Consider the following 24,896-nt stretch of genomic DNA (forward strand, 5'->3'; position numbering starts at 1 on the left):
TTCCCCATCTGGCTGCCTTGCCATTTTATACATGTCTCAGTTCTAGCCATCACTGCTTTATTAACTTGCCTCTCCCTGCTCCCCAGGAGACAGTGATGGTCTAAGACATAGACTCATTCATTATTGTGCTCCCACCACCTGCCATCGTGCTTCAGTGTTGTAGGGACTTCTCTTAGATCTCTATAGCTGTGCAACAATTGACCATGAACTTAGAAGCTTGAAACAACACATGTTTATCTCAGATTCTTTTTTTTTCTTAAGTTTATTTATTTTTGAGAGAGATTGAGAGAAAGTGGGGGACGGGCAGAGAGAGGAGAGAGAGGAGAGAGAGAGAGAGAGAGAGAGAGAATATCCCAGGCAAGCTCTTCACTTTTCGGTGCAGAGCCCAATGCAGGGCTGGAACTCATGATCAATGAGATCATGACCTAAGGGGAAATAGGACACTTAACTGACTGAGCCACCCAGGCACCCGTATTATCTCAGTTTCTGCAGGTCAGAAGTATGTGCATGATGTGGCTGGATTCTCTCATCACAGTCTCAGCTGAAATCAAGGTGTTATGCAAGGCTCAGGTTCTCATATGGAGCTCAGGATCCTCTTCTAGGCTCACTGATTGTTGACAGAATTCATTTCTCGAAGCTATAGGACTGATGTCCCCATTTTCCTGCCAGCTGTTGACCAATAACTACTCTCGGCTCCTAGCAGCCACCCACAGTTTCTTGCTATGTGGCCCCACTAGGCAGTTCACAACACTGATGCTTAGGCCAGCTGGAGCACATCTCGGATTTCTTCTGCAACCAGCCAGAGGGAACTCTGCTTTAAGAGGGCTCACCTGATGAGATCAGGCCCAACCAGGATGATCTTCGTTTTGCCATATGATGTAACATAAACACAGCAGTGATATTTCATCATATTCAGTGAGTTCCATCCACACTCAAAGGGGGAAGGAATTATACGAGGGTGAGGGTTTGCTGGGGTCATCCTAGAATATTGCCTGCCACAGGGCTCAACAAATAATATCAAATAAGATGTGTCCCAGAAATTTGTAAATTATAAACAGTACTATTCAATTGTAATGGGGTTTTTTTTTTTTCCCCTCTTGTCACTTTGGAAGGCTTTTTAAGTTGCTCCCAAATCTGTGTTGAGTACAGAATCATCGAGGATGTTGTATGTGACATAATACAAGGAGGTCCCTACAGTGAGCCCAGGTAGCACTGGAAATTCAGGGTGGGTGGCAAGACCTGGTCCAACAGCTGACTGGCTACATTACCTTAGGCTAAGTCCCTGAAACTCTCTGAATGTCAGATTTCTCATTGTGTATGAAATGAAGGGGTGGGACTAGACCATGTATAAAGTTGGCCAGCTCTAATATTCTAGAATTTCTGAGACTAAATCATACTGTTCAAATTAAAATCTAGCCAAGTGACTCACAATATCCAAATTCATTAAAATAGTTCACAAAAGAATTTCATTATAGATGAAATTACAGTGACGTGATTTTAAGAGAAAAAGGCAATTTTGTTTTAAAGCGAAGCCATTGCTCTATTGGTTGAACCTGCCTAAATATAAGCCAGGGTACACAACCACATTTTTAATACTTTACCTAAATGGTGAAGAATATTGTCTTTAGATGACATAGCTATCCAGTTATGTCCAGAAGTGAATTTTCTCCAAGATATTAAAACCTGATACTGTTTTACAATTTGAATTAACTCAATTGATGACGAGTGAATAACTATCCAAGGCAGCCCTCAAATATTATGAATCAATTCACTGACTACGTGTAAAGCATGTTGAGATTCTTTTATACATTTTGGAGGTTTAAATCCTTCTTTTGTTTTTCTCAAATGAAGTCTTTTTCACTAGGATAATTATTCTCTTCTACCCCCCAAAAAATGAATTCTAATTTTAAACAGGTATTATTAAATCCCACTGAAATAGGCTTCATGCAGATGTATTTGTTAAAACATCCCTTTATTGACTGTGCACAGTTATTAACAATTCACATTTCACTTTATCTACTGAGTAGAAGAGCATTTATTCTTTCATTAAAAAGTTAAGCCCTTAGGGCAGCAGCAGGGATGCAGAGCCTTCTTCCTATAAACTATACCATCCAGCGTGCATGTGAAATGCTTCCATGTTAATACAAAAAAACAAACAGACCTCTCCCGCCCTCCATCATCCTCTCGCTGCCAATACACTCCTCTTATTTTATAAAATGCCCACAGGTAGACCATTCCCACATCGGTACAGCCACCAATTGGAAAAGTAATGTCACCATTTATTGGGCACCACCTGGTCTAGAACGTCTGTAGGGTGTGTGAAAGGCCACGGTCATGTCCTCAGGAAGATGCCATCTGGACAGAGAGGGTGGAGGATCATAAACCTTGCTGCTCAAGTTTCTGGAGCTGCTTTTCAAGTTTTGAGATGTCTACTCGATGCATCATCAGAAACTGGCCATTCAAATGAAAGACGGGGATGTCAAATTTATACCTTTGATACCAAGCAGAGTTTTCTGGAAGTGTGATGTCCACCTCCTGTAAAATAAACTGAAACAGAGACAGACTAAAGCTCTGAATTTTGGAGACCACGGAATGATACAACAGCTACAGTGCCAACCTGATGCCCAGACTTGCTCTCATGTGGAGGGGTTTGCTGTGGTCTGAGGTCCCAAGTGATGTCATGTCCCTGATTTCCACAACTTGATTGATTTCATTATATTCCTTAACTCTCTGTTTTGCCATTTTTCTGCCACACCTGTTTACATTCAGCGTCAGGTCACTACTCCATTTCCAGTGAAATAAAATACGTCCCAACCGGCAGGCTGAGAATCAAGACAGATGTGCTTTGCATGTGAGAACGGGAAAGGTGTCATGGTTTGCTGCAGGAAAACACCTCGATGGAAATGACAGAGTAAGGTAAAAGGAATGCGGACAAAAGTTTAAAGAAAGCATCAACATGGCACCTGCTAGTTAGCTTTGATGCATATTAAGAGTCAGAGTAAGAAAACCAGCACTGGTCAGAGAAAAACACTTCAGGGTAATGAGTTTTGTGGAAATTAGCACTGAAATCTCTCTCTGAAGAATAGAAAGAAAATTTAAATGAAAAATCATTTAATTTCTTCCTAAAGAAAGGATCCAGGCAAACACTCTATACTACCTATGCTCTCCATTCCATGTACATAAAGCCACACTCTGTTAGGCAGGTTTCCCCCGCTTTTTGAAAGTTTGCATCAGGCCACTTGGCTGTTATGAAAGACCTACATTAGTACCTGTTTTGCTACCTGAAAAAAAAAAATCAGAAAGGGATTTTTGCTTTCATGAAAAAAGGTGAAAGGTGAAAGGTGAAAAAAGTGCTCAGCATTTGGCCATTCTAGAGTCACGGTGCACCGTGAGCAGCGAGAGTGGTGCCGCCAAGCTCCTTCCCCGCGAACCTACGGCAGCATCCAACATCCAGCCCCGAGAGCTTTGAACTGTGTCTGTGAGCATCTGTGCTTTACCTCGGTTTATTCTGTGCATCCTTTAGCAAGATGTGTCCTGAAGTATCGGGAAAGCCTGAGAGAGGTTATTTTTTGGGTCTGGGAATGCTAAAAATTTTTTCTACGTAAGTTAACGTTAAATGCTCCTTTGCTTCTGACCACTTTGGCATATGAAGGTTGGATAGGAATGCTCTACTTGTGGATAGCGGAGGGGGAAACTGGTGTTACCCTGTTTTTATAAGCCTCCAGCACTTCCTTGGCTTCATCACAAAGGGGGCATGGATCCTACAGGAAGGAAAAAATAAAGCCATTAAATCCAAGGAATGACATGTAGCCCAACAAAAACCACAAGAAGCAGATTATGCTTATTTTAAAGGATTTGTTTTTTCACCAGGTTATACTGTTTTATTTCCAAAGCAAAACATTGCCATAGAATCCTATAAATAGCTAGAGTTTCACGGTAAACGGGCTGTCAGCACTTTTTAGTAGTTTTGATTTTTCACAATTAATCTACCTATACATAAATGTATACACATATATACTAAATTTAGATGCTTACATTTGTTACACATGTATGTGTGTCTACATTAATATGTACATATCACATATACATACACATACATGTGTAACAAATTAAGCATCTAGATTTAGTATATATGTGTAAACATAGATATATACACAAACACACCATAATTTAAATGCTTATATTTTTTGTTACTGACTTTATCTAATTCATATTGGGGAAGATTATCTTTCATTGACTCTAGTCCAAGGGCTTTGTCCTTCCTGTGTCAGGAGCACTTTTCTGGCCTGGCTTACATGACTATAATAGCTGAGAGTCTGGTTTTGGAGGCGCTGAGCTTTGCCTGCCTGATTTTCCTCATCAGTCCACAGGAATAAACTCACTGAGATGGAGTTAGATAGTGATTGCCCCACCTTCAAAAAGGGAGAAATCTCTATTTACTTTGGATCATGACTGTACCAACTCTTCAATGGTTTTCCTTTTTTCTCATTACAAGCATCAGTAATAAATTTCCCAGGTTAATTCTCCACTATAGGAGCAAGCAACTTTTAGTGCTTGTTGTTGTTTGTATTCTTTAACCACCTAGTAGAGAAATCTGTTTAGAATGCTATGGATCTCTGGCAGATTTTAAATTCTTCTCAGCCCGAGACTCTATGAACAGCGACTAGCTATAGGTTCTCTTGCACGAGCTGAAAATAGACTCAACGTTACTGATGCTTATATAAAACCTGCTTTTTAACATGACAGGAAGAGGTGAGCTGTTATATAAAAGAAAGGCCCCTCCTCCAGCTTAACCCCCAGCTTGTTTCAAAATAAGGATCCAGATCCTCAAAAGGCAGTTTTTCTTCAGAAGGGTCTTTCTGGCCCTGACTTCCTGCTTCAGAGAATTAGGCTCATCATTTATTATGAGCATCATCAATAAACAGATTATGGATAGTCTGTTATGTTTCAAGATAATCATGTGAAATTTTCTGAGAAAGTTACAAAAAGTCAACATATTTTTTTATTATTTATTTTGAGAAAGAGCGAGAGAGTGTACAAGCTCGTGTGAACATGGGAGGGGCAGAGAGAGAGGGGGAGAGAGAATTCCAAGCAAGCTCTGTGCTGTAAACGCAGAGCCCGATGTGGGGCTTGATCCCACAAACCATGAGACCATGACCTGAACTGAAATCAAGATTCAGATGCTTAATCAACTGAGTCACCCAGGCACCCCCAACAGAGGATTTTATTTATTTATTTTTAAAGTTTACTTATTTATTTTGAGAGAGCAAGAGAGAGAGCATGAGAGTTGGGGAGGGGCAGAGAGAAAGGGACAGAGACAGAGAATCCCCAGCCGGCTTCACATTGTCGGCATACAGCCCGAGGTGGGGCTTGAACTCATGAACCATGAGATGAAGACTTGAGCTGAATTTGGACACTCAACTTAGCCACCCAGGTGCCCCCCAACCAAGGATTTTAAAAGCAGAAGCAAAACAGGAACAAGCTAAACTACAGAAGGACCAAATATACCAACATTTTGCTTTTATAATAAAAAACTCCATAGAACCTTGAGCATGTTTTCTGTTTTTGTAAATATGAAAATCTGAGCAAGTTATCATGTGTATATGTATTTTTGTAAGGAAAGGTTCATCAAATTTTAAAGAGGCCTGTGAACAGAAAAAGACCAGTGGTCTGGACCATTCAAACATCCTTATCTAGGACTTTCCGTGACACCAAAAGAGCACTTATTTACTCTGTCCCTGAAATACAGTGGACATTTGTTGGGTTGGCCATCCCATTCCCCTTTCTGGTAGCAGGAATTCTGTGCTTTTGCCTCACAGAACCCGCTCTCAGCAGTTGCTGACGTCATCCCTGAACAAGAAGGGTGGAACAGTTCACTTAGGCTGAGTCCATCAGCACATCCTCTCCCTCTCCCCAATTGATTAGGCGGAGTCCATCAGCACATCCTCTCCCTCTCCCAGACTGACTTAGGCTGCGTCCATCAGCATATCTTGTCCCTCTTCCCTATTGACTTAGGCTGAGTCCATCAACACATCCTATCCCTTTTCCCTATGAATGACTCAGGGATTGGCCAATCTTATGGCCAATATATGCCATATGGCCAATCTAATTGGCCAATTATATGCCTAATGACCTGAATCAAGGATTCATTACAAATTTTAAGCTAAATGGAAAATTAGTGTGGTTTTTTTCTTTTTTGCAAATGTTTTTGGCTAACTTGTCTTTTGTTCATACTGACAAATAATGCAGAATTGTTAGGCCGAATGAGCACCATTAGCCTTAAGGGATTATTTTATTTTTGTGGTTAATTCTTATATGCATATATAGACACAGATGATGAAATATTTTTATTCCATAATTTCCAACAATGCATTATATACTTATGGATATAAAGAGAATTATAAACTATAGCCTCAACAAGAAATTCAATTTTAAAAAATGACTTAAACTTTACTATTAGCCATCAAATATTTTCAGATTGCTAAAATGCCTGAAATCTGAAAAACCTAATAAACAAGAGAGCTTTTTTGCTTGAATCAGAACTATTATTCACTAAAGTTAAGTCCATTACCCTGTACTTATTTCTTTCTTTGATTATGGGTCACACAAAGAAATGTTAACTAGCAAAAGGAAATTCAGCAATGTTTGTATTATAAATTTCAGGGGGAAAAAGCTCTTAAAAATTTTAAACAGTGGTGCCTTCAAACTAGTGTTAGGGATTAGAAAACAAGTACAGTCAATCCTTGTTATTTGTAGCTTTAATATTTGCAAAGTTGCTTCTCATTGAAACTTATTTGTGGTGCTTCTGTGGTCATTCAAAAATATTTGAGGACTTGCACAGAGAAGTGAAAAATCTGAGTCACTCAAAAGTGTCCATTCCCAGCTGAGGTCAAACAAAACAGTGGTCCACCTTATTGTTTCAGGTCTCCTACTGTCAACAAGTGTCCTTTTCATGATCTACTGACGGCCATGCTTTTTGCATGTTTGTACTTTTTGTTGATTTTGCCACCTAGAATGGTCCCCGCACACTGCTGAAGTGCTTTCTAGTGTTTCTAAACACAAGAAAGCTGTGATGTGCCTTACAGAGAAAATATTGTGTTATATAAACTTTGTTCAGGCATGAGATGTGGTGCTGTTGGCCATGAATTTGACGTTGATGAATCAACAATATATATTAAATAAAGTGTCTTTAAATAGAAACATACATCAAACAAGGTTATGTATTGATCAGTTGACAAAAATGTTGTGACCAGAAACTCACAGGAATCAAACCTTGGATTTCCTCTGGGAGGAACGGTTTGGTGTTCACTAATTCAGTGTTTGTGGTGACTTCATAGAACATAGCTACCACAAATGAAAAGAATTAACTGTATTTCTTAGTGATATATTTATAAACATCATCTATTCTGATAGTTCTTTCTTCTGACATAGGGATCAAATGACTATTAAGTATATTAGTTTACTCCCTGAAAATGGTGAGACATTGAGGTATCTGGGTAGAAAAGAGAGTATGCTGACAGTGTGGCGCCTACTTGGTGTTCTCCGTCTCTCTCTGTCTCCCTCTGCCTCTCCCCTGCTCACGCACACATGCTTTCTCTCGCTCAAACATTAAAAGAAAAGAGAGTAGTACTGTTCTAAGTGGATCTGAAAACTGGAGGAGCAGGTCTGAGGAAAGTTTGTTCCACTGCTTTTCCGTCAACTTTTTTCCCCTTTCTTCAATGTACAATTCTCTTCATCCAGCATTCTAATACTTTTTGTTTTTGAAGTAGTAATTTTACTTTTTCACTCTGTACCTTTGTAAATAAGGTCAGCACAGGCAGAACAGTCTTAGAAGCAGAACGATTTCTCAAGAGGAGTCGAAAGGAGTATTTGGCAAGTTGCATGCTATTTCCTTGAAACCAGAGCATCTTAACTCTGCCAAAAGAAAAATAGACCAGTAAACTTATGTGCCCTAGATTTTGCTGTTTATAATATGAACAGTAAGCTGCAAGCCTCTGATGGAATTTAAAGACTTGAGAACTTCTTGGAGTCCAGGAGTGTCAGAGAGGCCCAGATGTTTGGCAAGTCTCCACAGTGCCTCAACATTCAGTGTATTCCAAACAAAACAGAACTTAGAATGGGAAAATATCCATATTTATGGATGAGCTGTGTGCCTAATCACTTGGTTTCTGCAAGCAAACTGCATGGGTTTGTTCATTTGAATACAAAATTAAATTTCACCTGCAGATTGTGCCAGCATCCTGATTCCCTAAAATGTGGAGGTTTCCTGAGATGGTTTTTATTTGCAGAGATAGCTTATCTTATTGGCAAGCTTTCAATGATACACAGCCACCTTCATGGTAAAGGAAACAGTAATTAAGCAGCACAAATCCCCAAATGAAGGTTAAGGCTGTTTTTTAGGATATCCATATCCCCCTCCCCCACCCCCTGCTGCAAAAGATGGGGAAACACAGAACAGTAGTAAGAGGAACTATAGGGGAGAATTGGATCGAGTTGACTTGTCAGAAACAAAGATCTACTCAACTCCTTCAGTATTTTAAAAGGAGATTGCCATCGTTTTTTAAAACATACACAAATGTACTGGTGTTACTACTGGAGATACTCCAATACGAACAGCTTGGTAATAGCAGCATGTCAAACACTAGGCTTTGAAGCTCCCCCATCTTGCTACTTTTCTCGACATAAGACAGCCTACTTATTCCTAGTTATTCTACTGAGCCTCCAGCTTTGTCCTTAAAACTACAAATATGGTAATTTCACTTTTAAAACACATATGCACTGTTGACTTATCATTAATCAATATTCTCAAGATGAATTCATTCCTGGGATATCCATTTTTTAACTTTGCTTTACTCTTTCTCTCCAACTTCACCTCACCTTCCCTTCCTTATCTTGGCACGCTGCAGCCACAGAGATTCTCTTTTGTTCCTTGAATACCCAAAGATCATTTCTTCATCAGGATCTCTGCACTCGATGTCCTTTTGCATAAAAAGCTCTTAGGTACCTTCTCATTTGTCCTGGGTCATGCTTTAGTGACTGCCTTACCAAGGTTGACTAGCCCACCACACTGCATCCTTATGCTTCACTATAGTTTTCTTTTTTTTTTTTTTAATGTTTATTCATTTCCTGAGAGAGAGAGAGAGAGAGAGAGAGAGAGAGTGAGCAAGCAGGGGAGGGGCAGAGAGAGAGTCACAGAATTGGAAGCAGGCTCTAGGCTCCAAGCTGTCAGCACAGAGCCCGACGCGGGGCTCAAACTTATGAACTGCAAGATCATGACCTGAGTTGTAATAGGATGCTTAACAGACTGAGCCACCAAGGCGCCCCAGTTTTCTTTTATCTTTTACTGCCTTAAACTATTTATTTACCTCTGTGTCTCTTCTACTACAATGTGAGTGCCATAGGGGCAGGTACTTTTTCACCCGTGTCCCCAAGCATCTGTAATTAACTTGGCACATAGTAGGTGTTCAGATATTTGAATATTTAAGGTATTGGAGTGAGTCTTTCTCTACCTCTTTTTCTCACCTCTAACCCTGATCAGACACTCATTGTGCACAGTGGTCACTAATTAAGCAGATCATATGTCATAGCTAAAGGTTAGTGTTCCTCAGGGTGCCCACAAGACTATGGGCACTACAGTTGGTCCCAATCCTTTCACCACCAACTCAGATCTCTGCCTGCTCTACTCCACAGAGCATGACTCTATTAATTATGTGCTAATCTCTACTGCTGACCAGGCTTCCTAGTGTAAGATTAGTCTTAAACTCATTCAAACAGAATTATATGATATTGGAGAAAAATACCATCTCATGTCAAACTAATGTAAAGACCAGAGGACAAAAAGATTGGATTCTGATCTGTAAAACGATAATCTTTCCTTCACTCTTAAACTGGTAGCCTTCCACTTGTCCCTGGATCTCCCTGCTAACTGAGTGATCTCCCTAACGCATAGGAGGGAATGTGATGAGCACTGTGCAAGGATCTGCTACTCAGCATTATTCCAAGATGGAAAGTAGATCTAAACAGTTTCACAGTACGCTGTGCTACTCTCAACCAAGTGTTAAGCCCTGGCATACACATTTTCTATAAATTCAGCAGCATCAACAACTCCAGTACGTAAATGTGGTTGAAAACAACAGCTTCCAAGCATGGCTTTGTCTACACATGATATAAATGAGGAGGGAAGGTGTCTGTTTGCCATGTTTACTCTAGGTAACAATTTCTCCCCCGTTGGTTTTGGGAACCAAAACCAGGTTGGGTGTAGGTTGGGAAGGCCCTACACCCACAGTGGCACATCTTCCTGGGGAATGGAATTTAAAAAGCTGTACTATATGAAGGAGAAAGGAAACAAAATATTAGTTTCGTTAAAGACAGAACCACAGATCTTAGAAATGAGAAGGATCAGGCCCTCTATGGCAGTGACCAAAGACTATCACCAGGATAGTGAACTGTACCTACATGCTTCTGGTGGAGGGGTTTAAGATTTATTGATGTCTGGCTGGTAAGGAAAAGAACTTACTGCTTTTACCTAGCTGAGTTGAGATGTTAAAGGCTTTAAAAAAAATTCACATTCACAATGGAAATCTGCTTCGGTATTTCCAACATGACAAAACACAGCATGTGGTCTTGGTTGCACCCAAGACAAATAAAACCTGTCATAGTAAACAGAGATGCTATTCATTCCAGATTTGCTGAAATATTTGTTCACCCAACCCAGAGAGCTGAGTCTTTAGTGATACTACAACCATTCTATTTAAAATTAGTTCTCTTTCCATTATTAGTCTCCATCTCTACCTTTTCTCATGTACTTAATCACTTAAACATGGCGTATTTGTTTACTGAGAAATGCCTTACTTAGCATTGTGTAATTTTACTACCTGTGTATCTTCCAAATGTCCTAAGGCACATGCATTTTACCACATTGTTAAATTAACTTTTTTTCTTTGTAAGCACTGTAGGAGAATATTATATTAGAGTATGATATGAAAAAAAGCTCCCTATACCTCTCCTAGGCAGAAATAAGATATTAAGGCTGCAATTCTGAACACTGGAGTCCCCTTAGTTTTAGAAATAAATGAAAAACGATATACTCCAATTGGAACTCTCTAATACTCTTCTTAGAATATTTTACTAACTCTGTAAACCCTAACACTATTGCTGTCAATGTCACACTCACTGAATCATGCCTTCTTGAAGTAAAATCTTAATATGGGCTACTCTGTCAATGTGACATTTTCATTAGCTCTATTATTTTTGAACAGTATCTCAGCATTATAAAAAAATACTCTCAAAGGCAGTCTCTGTCTGTTAGCTCATGACTGGGAGAGGACAGCACCTTTTTGATTATGTCATTGAATTTAGTCATGAAACTTGTGTCCTTACTACATATAGACACAATTTTATCCTTTGTATTTTGTTACATGCCTCTGTGATATGAGCAAAAAGAGTTGTGTTCATAATATCAAAGAAGCACAATTGGGTCACCTTTGTCACAGACAAAAAAAGAAAAAAAGTAAAAGGCCTAAGACTGGATTTAGAATGTGCCTAAAACAAATTCCACAGCCTAACAATAAAGATGGTGACTCCTGCTGTTTCAAGTCCACTGCTGCTCAGAGGCGTGGATCACCCTGAAAGAGAAAGGGAATGCCGGCTTTTCAACAAACTGAGGCTGACTCCAGTGGTCTTTATGGCGGAATCAAATACAACATGGGGGGGGGGGGGCACTGATTGGACCCATTCAGCCCTCCTTGAAGCAAGATAAGGAAAATAACTTAACTTTATAGCATTTTCCCTGTGAGGCACTCAAGGGCATACTATTAAAGCAACTGATTACAGTACAGAAAGAAGCCAGGGTCGTTTGAGCCTTTATTAGGGATTATTCATTTCTTGCATGAGGAGCTGCCCAGACTTGGGCTGCGTATCACTTACGTGGGGTCCCTGGATTCTTCAAACACTGCGTGTGTCTGATTAGAAGGGAAACAACATTGTTCTCGCCTGAGTAGAGAAACTGACCTTCACTGACCAGAATTTTTATTTCATACAAAGAACCTTTTGGCATGCTGGATCTCCAAGCTCACATGATCCCTCATCAGCAAGCTGCAGTGTTAGTTCATGTGCAGAATGAACAAGTCTGTCTAAGCCCACATACTGCCTTGGTTATTAACAGGTAATGTTGGAGCTTCTTTGCAAGAGTATAATGTAAATTTAATGCTGAGCTGACATTAACCAAACACTATTACAGTAGCTCTTGCTGAACCTGTGTTCCACAAGGAGGGGCTCGGGGCTTCCATTTAGTCATTTGTGCCATATGAGATGCTAAGTCCTCATTTCACATTCATTACCACCTGAGTATAACGTTCCTATTTTTACCCAAATGACTGGAAACACACGTGTGTATGCACGCACGCACACACACGCATGCACACACACGCACCACACACCTCTACCGAGAACAAAAGCACATCATTTTAGATGACTGAAAGTGTACGTAATGAGGTGAGGTTGCTCTTGGGGGTCTTGTCTGGTCATTGGGCTCGAGCTAATCCAGGGAAACAGGGCCACCTGTTGCCTCGCCAGTGCTCCTCGGTGTCACCTGTGTCCAAGCCTCCTTCTCTCCAAACAAGTGGGAGCCCGGCCTGGGCTCTTGGGGGATGAGGACAGGCAGCATAAAGGGATGCAACCAAAGCTGAAAATGGAGCAGATACTGTGAGGCATCAACCCCAAGGGGCGAAGCGGGGCTAGAATGAGGCTACAGGATAGAAGCAGAGCTTGGGGCCCTCAGTCACTGGCATGGGTGGGACCACCGGTGCTCAGCTCTTCAGCCTCAGCAGTCAGAGTCCCAGGCCAGGGGAACTGCCTAAGCCCTGGAGCCAACTGAGGCAAGGTGTTGCAACAAAGATCCGAGCTGACCACCCACCTGAGGCCCACTGGCACGTGGTGTCACGCTCAGCTTCCTTCTTCTCTTCTTTTTCTGAATTGAGGCACAATTAACATTTTATTAGTTTCAGGTGTACGAACATAATGATTCAATATTTGTATCTCCCATGAAACAATCAACACAGCCCCTTTCTGACCACGGAGTTGGACTGCTGATTTAAGCCCACACAGCACATGAAACCATACGTCATGGCCCAGGCCCGGGGAACGAGAAGAGGCCTCTCGCACCACATGTCCACCTCCCTTCCTGCAGCTTCTTTTTCCAGATTTCAGTGCCAACAGCTTCACCACACAGGGGGCCAGAGAAGGCAGTAGAAAATCAGTCCCAGAAAGGAATGACTGGTCACATGAGTGCCTAGAGACAAAACCCCTTTTTTCCCCCTTCACATTACTACCATGACTATGGGATTTCCAGGTATCTGGATGTCTCTATTTCCCTGTTTATACTCAGTGGTGCTATGTTAATTTTCATTCAACACACCGTTCTGGTAAGTCCTTTAACTCTCTCAAGTGTGGGACTTGCCAATACAGTAAGGTTACAATTTCACTGAAGGTATTTACACCTACCACTTAGTACAAGTGTCCTGTCCCCATATCCCACCTCCTTCAAATTCTCAGTAAATTAAGCCATTTTTTCCCCTTCATCCTGCTTGGTGTTTAGCCCATTTCTTTCCGCCCAAGTAAAACTCTCATGTGGAAAAGTCACCTCCACACACTAGATACAAGCAGCAAGAATAATAGAGGGATATACTTCAGTGGATTCAGGAGAAGGGAGTTAAACTCTTAACTGAAACAATATAAATACAGGAGGGATTACAACCGGAACATTTAACGGCCACCTCTAAACGCTGTAAGGGAAAGGAAAAGAAGAGTACTGTGGGCTGAGATCAGAGGTGGCTTCACAAGAGTAGGATCCTAAATCATCTCGGATTTGGATATGTACAAAAAAGGGGAAACATCTCAAAGCTGGGATTAGACACAAAGGCGCTGTAGTACGAATGCCGTGGCCTGTCTGATGGGAGCCAATGAAGAGTTTTAAGCGACAGAGTGATATGATAAAAGCTGTGTTTTGGAACACTGATCTAACAGCTGCATTCAGGATGGACGGCAGAGGAAAGGAGGACAGACAGAGGTGACTAAGAGTTGAGGTCAGTTATGAAGCCTGGGTGTGGGATGAGAGTCATTCAACAATTATCTGATGTTTTCCAGGTGTTACATGCTATTGTAGGTGCTGGGTTCAGTGGTGACCAGGAAAGCAAGGTACCTGCCTTTGTGGCATCCATATTCCAGTGATGCTGCAGTCAAACAGTATCAGATAGTGACAAGTAGAGGAAAGGGAGTAAGACAGGGTGATGTGATGGTAATTAAGGCAGGTCCTTGAAATAAGTACTCTGAGCAGGTGTTGGTTTTACTGAGACCAAAGGCTGAGAAGGTGCAAAAATCTGAAGGAGAAACATTTTGGAGAGAGGAATACTCAGTGCAATGGCTTTAAGGTGAGGACAACCTCAACTTACTGGGAGAAACCAATAGGAGCATGTGGCTTAAGCACAGTAAACAAGGAAGGGGATAGGACTCAAAAATAGTCTCTGGGGGGCAGATCACCTAAGGCCTCATGTGCTATGTTGAGGTTTTAATTATAGTTAGATTTAGAAGAAGGAAGTGATATGATCTCAAATACATTTCTAAAAGATCACTTTAGCTGCTGTGTAAAGAACGGCTGGGGGTGGGGGACAGGGGCCCCGTTAGGGGGCCACTGCGTTAGTCAAGGTAAGAAAGGATGGTGGTGTAGACAAGGACAGAAGTCGGGCCAATAGTACTTGGCAATCCCTTTAATGAGGGATTAAAGATGACGGTAAGAACAATTCCAGTTTTTGCCTTGAGCCTCTGGTGGGTGGCAATGCCATTGACTAAAATGAGGAAAACGGAGGCACGTACAGATTGAGGAGTATATGGGACAGCTCTATTAGGGACAAGTTGGAGCTCATGGAGAGAGTGGCCTCACAGGTTTGGTATTCAGGAGAGAAGCCAGGGCTCAAGATAAAAATTTGAGATTCTATCAATTTAGGAACTGTATTTACAGCTATGGAAACAGATGAGATCATCTGTTTAGATAATCTGGAAATTAGATTATCTGAATGATAGAGAGAAAGAAGAGGGCCCAGGACAGATCTCTGAGGCAATCCAGCATGTAGAAGTTGTGTAGAGAGGAGCCAGCAAAGGAAGCAGAAAGAAAGATTGGTGAGTTACAATGATACCCAGGAAAGTGTGTCATCACAGAGGCCAAGGGGAGAAGGTGCTTCCAGAACGAGAACAGGAGTAGTGAAAGAATCTACTACAGATCAGATGGGATGGGTCTGATGTTGCTTCAAAGCAGTGAAATCTTCCAACCAAGGCCTACCCCTAACATGAACTACCTGTCTGGTTTTTGCCTAAAATAACATCTTAACTAAAAGTATATATTTCTGGACAGAAGGACAGAAAGGACAGAAGTAGTGGATTGCAGAGGAGTGCAGGTAAACGTTGATTGGGTAGCTTCAAAAAGAGACAATAAATGTAAAAAAAATCTTTGGATAAGTTATAAAGCAGAATAGAGAAATCAGCCTTAACTTTATTACTAAAATGATACTAAAAGTAAGGTATTGTTACCAAAAATTATGATGCTGATTGTATTGACTAAACTGTGCTTTTACTGGCCTCAAGAGGAAGATTTAAACTTCTACTATAGCAGTCTCAGAAAACGGAAATTGAAAAACTGAAAAATATTTCAAACAGAAATAGCCGAAAACTTGAGGTTGTGGACATTACTTAAATAGGAATTTCTAAGACACGATATTGCCGATTGAACCAACATATTTACCTTCTACTCAGGAGGTCACTAAGTCCAGGTGAGACTGGCTGTCTATCTAGACCTTCCAATACCGTGGCACCAAATATTGGTTTAGCTTCCTCAGGCTTCAGAAAATAACAGAACAGGGCACTGAAATGTACTTTTGAGACGTCGAGGTTTCCCCTTGATAGGTTTTAGACAAAGGCCAGTTCCTTTCCAGTTGCTTTTTGCGATACTTGCCATTATATTTTCAAAGATTAAAAACATTTTTACCAGTGATGTGCTTGATGCATGTCTATGAAACAAGCTGCCTAGGAAATGGTAAAGCTGGATTTCATTGATCATCTCTCAAGACAAAACTTGTTCCAAAGTAATTCTGAATAACTTGTGTAGGGAGGGTAAAATACCTGTAAATAAACACAGCTCCCACTAAATCCTCAGTTGGGCGGGGGGGGGGGGGGAGCACAAATGGGTAATTCCTCATTTAGAGTTTCAAAAATCACTCTTCATATAGAGTTTCGGCTGGAATTCAGCATGTTTGAATTCCTGGGTGCATTTCTGGGCGAGGATTTCATAGACCTAAACCCTGAAGACAGGCAACTGCCACTAATTAGCTCGGAGATGCTGGCAATTCGTCATCCGTTTAAGCTTCAGTTTCATCAGCTGCACAACAGAAACACGACCCCTTGTCCTGTTCCCTCATTTTACAGACAGGGAGAAACTGTGCCCACAGGCTTTGATATCAGATGTCCTCCTGATCAGAGAAGGGGCATCACACACTGAAGAAATGGCATGGCAAATAGCCCGTGGCTTTGAAAGGCCCTAAACAAAGAATCTAGAGTAGTTTTTAACCAGACCATTTAGAGAGGACCAGAACTCCCACAGAGATCCAGGCAGAACTGCACGCTGGCTTCTCCAGCCCCTCAATCATAACCAGGAAGCCTTGGCATCGGAAAAGACCCAGCAGAGGAGGGGACGTTAGCATTGCCAGGAACTCGTTTTGCAACTGTTGGAGCCTCTGAGAGGGAAAAGTGCCTCCTAAAAGGCAGAATGATGTATTTTTCTCTCTTACTATTTGACACATTTTAAAAATAATTTTTAATGACAGACCCCCGTCATCTCTGCGCTCTTCTCCCCCTCCAGAAGCATGCTTGTGTTTGCCTCGCAAGCCGACAAATGTGAGGTGGAAGGGGAGAGGAATCCTTAGTGTGAACAAGAGTTTGTTTTAGAATCTCTGGACCTCAGCAGTCACACTTTCCAGATCATTGCTTTTAGAGCAGTCTGCTCGGTAATGGGTTTGGTGCACATGAAAATGTCAGGGAAGGGTTTGCAGAGGAACATTCAGCTGAGAAAACCAAAATGAAGATGCTAATCAGAAACAGCAGTGTACTCTTACTATGCATTCCCTCTAGCCCCCGGAGGTCCAGAGGGGATTCTGGACTAATTCCTGTTAACACAATAGGGCTAGGACACACTGTACCCCTCCTCTCCTCCAGAAGACACTCAGTCAGCGTCTGGCCCGGAGCCAGAGAGGCATATTCTGAATTCAGAGCGTGCAACAATGTTGAGTACAATTACGACATAATGGCTGCAAACTGTTCCTGAAAGCCAAGAAAACCTGAATGATGTGGTTGGGTTATATCATACATGAGGGCTTAATAGAGTTTAAAAACCAATTTGAAAATTTCTTCATTCCATAAAGATGGCATTAAGATGAGGGCAAAATCATTCTAGTTCAAGGGATGGGAACAAAGTGCATAAGGACTTATGCTGACTCCTTTCCACATTATCCTTCTTAACCAAAATGACCCATTCCCTTTGAAGATATCTGTGATATTTAATACTGACCCAGAAAGAAGGCATTTTCATTAAAGTATCTTAGTTTTATTGTACCCAGCTAGTAATGCCAGTTTCCTTGCTATTTACAAAGCACACAATCCCATTTCCAAAAACAACTCTCTGCCGTTCAAAATCCATCCATGCAGTGTCTTCCATTCATCACTAATACTCTACTATTTCCAATTCATCTAGCCAAAGAGGCAAAGTTATCCCCATGACCACACAAGAGATGAAAAGATGTTTCATTCATTTTTAGCCATTTTGTAGCAAGTGAGTGTAGAACCTCTGAGTTACTAAATCCAGCATTTTCTTGGACTTGTGATATCAACAATACCTAGACCTGCTCAGTCTTGATGTTGGAAACAGTGTACCCGTGAGGTCATGCTCCCCTAACCCTCAGTATAGAAGAGTCTATAATCCTCTGAATCCTACTCTGTGACAACATCTATCATGGAATATCTTCATATTTCGGAACTGGGAGGTGACTTTGCAGATCCCCTTGTTTTATGGATAAAGAAACTAATGTTTAACTGAAGCTTTCACACTGCATTTTTTTGGTTCTTATATTGGTTTTCTATATTTTTTCCTTGAACAATGGCTTATTTTTATACGTAATGAGACCACCGCAGAATTTCCAGAATGAGAAGGCATCTCCAAGTTCAACCTCCTTTCTTCCCCACCCCCCCCAAAAAAATCTCAGCAAGCTTTATACATAAATCCTCAGAGTATAGCAGATGAGATATCGCATTTTGTTTAAAGTTTAATTTAAAGATGGAGAGTGAGGAAAGGCTCAGCTTCAGACAGCAGAATTCTTTTATTATAAGAATGAGGTTTGGTCTCTAAATCTAAGAAGATAAAGATTAACTTCATTTTTGAACCTGGAGAAACAGAGCTGAACTTAGATCTCTTTCTCTCTCTCTCTCTTTTTTTTTTCCTCCAGTCTAATGTCCTAGGCTGCCTCAGCTGACTGAATTTCTATTAAGTAACAGTATTCTTCCTCCTGGCTCACTGGAAGAACTATGTATTTTAAAAAGTAAAGAATTAATAATCAAATCATTGAAACTCATGTCCTTCCTCCTGACTAAACTAGAAGCCATTTCCCCAAGATTTCATGATTAATATGAAAAAGTACAGGAACAAAGAAAGGAAGTTCATGTGTTTCCAGAAGTAACATTCTGGTTTCTGTGGCAATCCCACCGGCAACGGAAGGGAGCAGTGTATCCCACCTGCCTGCTCCATGACAACACAAAAAGCTGTCAACTTTGAACTCCTTGGGAATGTTAGCAAAGTAGAGAAGATGACTGTGGCTTTCTTTCTGTTGTATTTGGGCAACCTAGCCTTAAAATAACGACCATACACAGATCCTCTATCCTTAAGGCAGGACGAAACAAAGATACTAGTGCCCTAGGTAAGCTAGCAAATTAGTATGCTTCAAAAGGATACTCTTCAAATATTTGCTCAACAGGTCTTTGGGTGAGGAGTTGAGCATGGCAGACTGGATGGAGGGTGGAGACAGCGCTCCTGGAGCCTTTCAGCTTGCATATTCCATTCAACACAACCAAGGCCCTGCAGCCGATCAGGTCATATCTCCTTGGAAGGCAGTTTGGTGACCACATACATACCGAGATTCTCAAACATGCACTTCCCTACTCCACGCTGTTCATCAAAACATTAGTAACTGCCGTATTTACACTGCATCTAGTAATCTCTTGAAAGATTACTGTTTTATATTCCTTTCTCTACCTGTTGCATTCCTAATGATGCTATAGATCCAACCTCCCTTCAGGGACACTGTCTTTTCATTTCTAAAGCATGTGCTGAGTGTTTGCAGCGTGTCAGGCACTAGAAATGTAAGAGTGTCAAGATGCTTTCTTTGCCCGTAAGGACCTCATACTTTGGGCAGAAGAAAGATTTACAAACAGTGCAATACTGCAGTGATGAAGCCTACAGTAGTAAAACAGTTGTTAGTCATACTACTGGCAAAATGCTCTGAAATCCTTGGAGATGGATACTTTCTTAAAACAAAAGATATTTTGAGTTTTGTTCTGGAAACTCCATCTTTGGTAAGGATTAGAATTGATGTTTTCTTTTTTTATTTTTAATAATTTTTTTTTAACATTTTTATTTATTTTTGAGAGACAGAGAACATGAGCGGGGGAGAGGCAGAGAGAGAGACACACACACACACAAAGAAGCGGAAGCAGGCTCCAGGCTCTGCACTGTCAGTACAGAGACCAACGCGGGGCTTGAACTCACCAACTGTGAGATCATGACCTGAGCTGAAGTCGGACACTTATCCAACTGAGCCACCCAGGCACCCCCAGAATTTATGTTTTCATGACTCCATTTTCTCGTAACTGGGATGTTAGGGATGTGGGATAATTATCTATGAGAAACGTAGCCCAGACATCTCATTTTGCATATTCTTTCTCAAACGATTTTGTCCCTTGAACTTGCTATGGAAATGGATGAAGGAAGCTTGCCTAGTCCCTGCTACCTGTGTGGATCCCTGGATCCAGATGGTTTCTTCCCTTCAAAATAATTGCAAACGAGATTAAAGCTGCATGCAGGAACTATCCCAACTGGCTTTTGGCTTCTTCTGATGTACACCCCTTAAATAAAATAGTGGCAAAATTAGATTTAAAATAAGGAGCATAAAAACCTTACTATTTGTACCATATTACCTCAAGGTCTTGCTATGGTGTGAAACCCCAAACCCTGGCATTAGAGTAACTGAATGTAGCAGCCATCTAGAGTATGCACATGTTATGAAATACAAAAACTTTACAAACAAAAAATAACTTATTTTGAAGGCCTATCTCCACACTGCCTCTGGTACTTAAAGGTACAACAGAGCTAGGCATCTGGAATAAAATAGAAATACAGTCCAGTAAATTCCCAACTTGGAAAATCCTCATTTCTATTACCTTACCTGCCATCAATCTATCTAAATAAAACCACATAGCAACATTTTCTTCTAGTGAAGGAGACAAAAATAAAACAAAACTGATTCTTCCCCAGCAAGAGGCTACTACTGACCACAACAAGCATGAAGAAAGGAAATCTGGGGATTCTGCCTGCCTAAAGCACCAGCCCCACGAATCTTAATTTTCACAACAGTACCTTTCTGGTTCCAGGCAATTCTTCAGCAGAACAGAACCCAGGTTATTAGGCTATGACATTTCACACAGAAGCAGGATTTAGCCCTGCCTTATCCTGATATTACCATAATCATTCAGTATTTCCAGGGGACACATCTTTTTCCAAGTGTTTTAAATCTCAATGTATACAACTCCAAATAAGAACAAAGAGCTTCATATGCATTTTCATAAGTTATTCCTCATAAAATTACTAAATGAGAAGACTGCGGCCTGTAATAGCTACCTCAACTTGTACAGTGCCATGCACACTGAGACATGGTTCCAGTATGTCTCTTAACCAGTAACTGTTTAACCAAGGCAATGTATTACAAGAGCCCTGCTTATGGTGGGAAATGTGCTAGAAAGTGTTGGGGGCTTAACAGGTCCTAGACACTATCCCTGTTGAGGAGCTTATAGCTTGTGGTCAAGCTGGGCCACACTGTATATATATTTATCTTATTTTATTAAAAATTTTTTTAATGTTTATTTTTTGGGGAGACAGAGAGAGTGCAAGCAGGGGAGGGGCAGAGAGAGAGAGGGAGACACAGAATCTGAAGTAGGCTCCAGGCTCTGAGCTGTCAGCACAGAGCCTGACGTGGGGCTCAAACCCACGAAGCAGGGGATCATGACCTGAGCCGAAGCTGGATGCTTAACTAAGCCACGCAGGTGGCCCTGTGTATGTATGTGTGTGTATATATATGAAATACTTTATAATAAGAAACAAGAATAAAGATCATCCAGGAAAAACCTTGTTAAAGACAGCATTAGAAACAGGCACTTTCCTATTCATGTTAGTAATTTCACTGGGACTTCTTTACCTCTGGACCTATTAAAAAACTGTATGAGGGATGCCTGTGTGGCTCAGTCCCTTGAGAATGGGACTCTTGATTTTGGCTCAAGTCATGATCTCACAGTTGTGAGATTGAGCTCTCCGCTCTCCCACTCCCACTCCCAGGTCATGGAGCCTGCTTAGGATTCTCTCCTCCCTTTCTCCCACTCCCAGTCTCTCTCAAAAACAAACAAACAACAAACAAAACAAAAGAAACCTGCATCTTGTGGTATTCATCAGGGGAGACCAACAAGGCTAAGTATTTGTTGAGAACTGTACAATTTCTGATTTAGTCTCACATTGTTCCCCACCCAGGGCACGGCTTTTGCCAGTAAAGCAGAGAGGAGGTCCAGAAAGCCCCGGGACTCACAACGTTGCCTACGGCACCTTTCAACCTTTTCACCCTCAATTAAAGGCCAACATGGGGGCGCCTGGGTGGCGCAGTCGGTTAAGCGTCCGACTTCAGCCAGGTCACGATCTCGCGGTCCGTGAGTTCGAGCCCCGCGTTCAGGCTCTGGGCTGATGGCTCAGAGCCTGGAACCTGTTTCCGATTCTGTGTCTCCCTCTCTCTCTGCCCCTCCCCCGTTCATGCTCTGTCTCTCTCTGTCCCAAAAATAAATAAACGTTGAAAAAAAAAATTAAAATAAAATAAAAGCCAACATGGCTGCTCAAAAATATTTATTTAAAAAGGCAGTCATGTCTGCGGGCTGCCAATTGAGATTATATTGCCACTTCACTGAATTGACTTAAACCCAGGACTGGGCATCTGTGAAAAACTGGAAAGAGAGTAAAGCTGAGATGTTTTCGGCTTTTTCTTTAAAAGACGCCTTTTCCCGCTCGTTACTTTGTTCACTTCCCAGAGCGCCATCGCACGCGCACTCACACACACACACACACACACACACACGCGCGCGCGCGCCAATAATTCCCCCTCTCCCCCCCGCTGAAGTTCATGGATTAATGGCTCCCGGTTTAATTAAGTCCCCCCTAACAACAATAGAAATCGGCAGCGCATGGCACAGCCAAGGGCTCGCGTGCCCCGCCTCCCGCCCGCGTGCGGGTTGTGGGCGGGGATGTGAGCGCCCACCTGCTGCCGCCTGGCCATCCGCACCCACCTGAGCCGCCCGCCGACTTCGCCGTTTCCGCTTCGCGCCCGGCACTTCCGCCCGAGCCGGCCCGGCGCCCGCCCCCTGTCCCGCACTTCCGCCCCGGCCTGCTGCTGCTCGGATTTCCTTCTGGGACCTCGTGTCAGTCTTCTGAGGGTGGCGGCCGCGCCTGGGCTGTTGCGCTGGTAAGGAGACAGGCAAAAACCAAGGCCAAAGTGAAAAAGAAAAATAAGCCCTTGGAAAAGTGACTCAGCCTGTTCGGGAACCATTTAATAACGAGCCAACTTTTTGTAAGGCTATTTTAACTCATTTCTGCGTTTGTTCACTCATTCATTTAACGCTTACTGCCTTCTTCCCCTGGGTTCTGGCTGAGCTAGGTTATGGGGAACAAGATGATGAATGAAAGTGGCAGCTGTACCCTTCTTAGATGTAAAGTTATGTAAACAAATCAGACATAAGGACATTATCCTTTAAATAGGCCATACCTTCAGTGAGCTAAATGCATTGAAAGGGAAGGAATGTGTACCTATGAAATGATGGAAGTGACCACTTGAAGAAGTAGATTTTAGGCTGGGATGTGAAGCACCAGGTTGGGCAGGGACAGAGCTCTCCAGGCCTGGGGAAGGGGGCACTGGAGGGAGCCTGGCACGGACAGTGCCCCGAAGACTGACTAGTATGGCTGAGGCATAGAGGGAGAGGGGAGAGACGTGAAAACCGTCTGCATAGGATAGGCAGGAGCCAGGCCATGCCTAGGGCCTTTCTTTTAGTTTTGTGTTAAGGACAGCTGGAGGAATTTTTGTTTTACTCTGTTTTTGTTTGTGTGTGGGAAGGGGCTTGAATTGATTGCCTTTCCATACTGAAAGTCTCACTCATCTTTGGGAAGGAGATGAGAAGGGGCTGGGGTAGGTGAGAGCAGAGCACAAGCTGGAAAGGCAGGAGGCCCCTATGTAGTCCAGGGGTGAGGACCCAGGACTTGAATGGTGGTACTCGAAATAGTGAGAAAATAAAATAAGACTAGTGCTCAAAGCCAACATTGATTGCTCACATCAGCTTTACACTCATTAACTTGTTTAATCTTGAGAACCATCCTTTTACGCCTTATTGGTACAATTTTGCAGATGAAAAAACGATAACTTGTCCTAATTCTCAGAGCTAGAAAATGGTCAAGATGGGATTCCATCTCATCCTGTCTGATGCCAGTAACCATGAGCTTATCACTATACACTCAGTATGAATTTAGTGATTTAAAAAAAAGAAAAAAAAAATAAGGTCAGGAATGCATCCCCTAAACAAACCACTCTAATGATATGATATTGTTGGAGGACACGTCTAGAAAGTAGAGTTCCCAAATTTTTACTGTATCATTCTAGCATTTGCTGACAGAAAAGAGGGCAAGTTGTGACTGTCAATAGACTGCCTATGATTATTTTTGAGTTGATACACTGATAAGACCTAATGCCTTTCTGGGGGAAGAAAAAAAGTCAGTCTACAAAGTACACTCCACTGCACAGTTGCTGATACATTATTTTTAAAGAAGTTATCTTGAGTCTAGTTATAAACACCTTGGTGGAACATGCATGACTCACATTTTGTGGAGTGATAGAAAAGCTTCCTGGGAGTACAACTCCAAATCAGCTTCCACATCTCATTTCTTATTGGAAAACAAAATAAATTTGATTTATGAAAGCTGGTTTCACCCACTGCAGGAAAAGTATGACTTTGCCAAAGGCCAATAGTGAAGTCTTTTAGTATTTGTGGTGGGTAAATTTCGGTAAGGAGTCAAAAATTCACAAAAATCATCAGAATTTGAATTTGATAAGAATTTCTTGGGTTGTTCAGGCACAAGGTATGGTACCTCCTCATGATTGTTTTGGTTGAAGGTGCAAGTTCCATGAAATGGCTAAGAACTCACTGTACTCCAGGCCCAGTCTTTTCAGGAGTGCTTGACTGAATGCCACAAACCCAGAGGACAAGCTTTGCCTCTAGACACAGGGAAAACAGTGCTCAGCATTTGAGCTGTGCCTGGGAAAATGTCTGGAGTCTGAGTGGGAGAAGTTACAGTCTCCTAAATTAGAAATTAAAACTGTCAGAGCAAAATGAAACAACATTTATTAAATGGTCACAAAATATAATACTGTGTCAGCTTCATTAATTGCTGGATTTGTTGTTTATAACAATTTCACTACATTGGAAAATAGTTTGTAGATGAGATGCTCTTAACT

At 41.7% G+C, this 24,896-nt stretch overlaps 2 protein-coding genes across 12 annotated transcripts in view; one reads left to right on the top strand and one right to left on the bottom strand.

Moving 5' to 3' along the window:
• Window positions 1–24,896, top strand: part of MEGF10 (multiple EGF like domains 10) — a 365,291-nt gene that overhangs the window by 12,931 nt on the left and 327,464 nt on the right. Inside the window, exon 1 of one of the 4 annotated variants that reach the window (XM_053220387.1) lies at window positions 22,274–22,859. The exons of 2 other annotated variants lie outside the window; for them this stretch is intronic. The gene's annotated coding sequence lies outside the window, so the exon portion shown is untranslated. Of the gene's footprint in view, window positions 1–22,273; window positions 22,965–24,896 lie in introns of those variants that run through there. One more of the 4 variants, XM_053220389.1, reaches the window with a different exon arrangement.
• Window positions 1,954–22,958, bottom strand: CA1H5orf63 (chromosome A1 C5orf63 homolog). 8 transcript variants are annotated; one of them, XM_053220402.1, is made up of 5 exons: window positions 22,684–22,785; window positions 12,914–12,967; window positions 7,794–7,914; window positions 3,705–3,761; window positions 1,954–2,547 (listed from the first exon to the last, which is right to left on the bottom strand). In XM_053220402.1, the coding sequence occupies exons 3-5, from the start codon at window positions 7,905–7,907 to the stop codon at window positions 2,377–2,379; spliced, it is 342 nt and encodes a 113-aa protein (XP_053076377.1). In that variant the 5' UTR covers window positions 7,908–7,914; window positions 12,914–12,967; window positions 22,684–22,785; the 3' UTR covers window positions 1,954–2,376. The 8 variants fall into 8 exon arrangements, with proteins under 8 accessions (XP_053076377.1, XP_053076373.1, XP_053076371.1 ...); XM_053220398.1 differs by having other exon boundaries at window positions 22,656–22,756; XM_053220396.1 differs by lacking the exon at window positions 7,794–7,914 and having other exon boundaries at window positions 1,954–2,535; window positions 22,656–22,958.

The sequence above is a fragment of the Acinonyx jubatus genome, chromosome A1, assembly GCF_027475565.1.
Source record: "Acinonyx jubatus isolate Ajub_Pintada_27869175 chromosome A1, VMU_Ajub_asm_v1.0, whole genome shotgun sequence".
Taxonomy (NCBI): domain Eukaryota; kingdom Metazoa; phylum Chordata; class Mammalia; order Carnivora; family Felidae; genus Acinonyx; species Acinonyx jubatus.

Bases quoted from the DNA above. Each gene is read 5' to 3' on its own strand.
- CA1H5orf63 (XM_027076792.2), bottom strand. From the start codon at position 22,943: ATGGTTCCCGAACAGGCTGAGTCACTTTTCCAAGGGCTTATTTTTCTT. The intron at 12,968-22,655 runs GTGGGCGCTCAC...GCCTCAATTCAG, and splicing joins GGATGGCCAGGCGGCAGCAG to AAAAAGAAGAGAAGAAGGAA. The intron at 3,762-12,913 runs GTGGGTGGTCAG...TCCTTCCTGTAG, and splicing joins CACGTGCCAGTGGGCCTCAG to GATCCATGCCCCCTTTGTGA.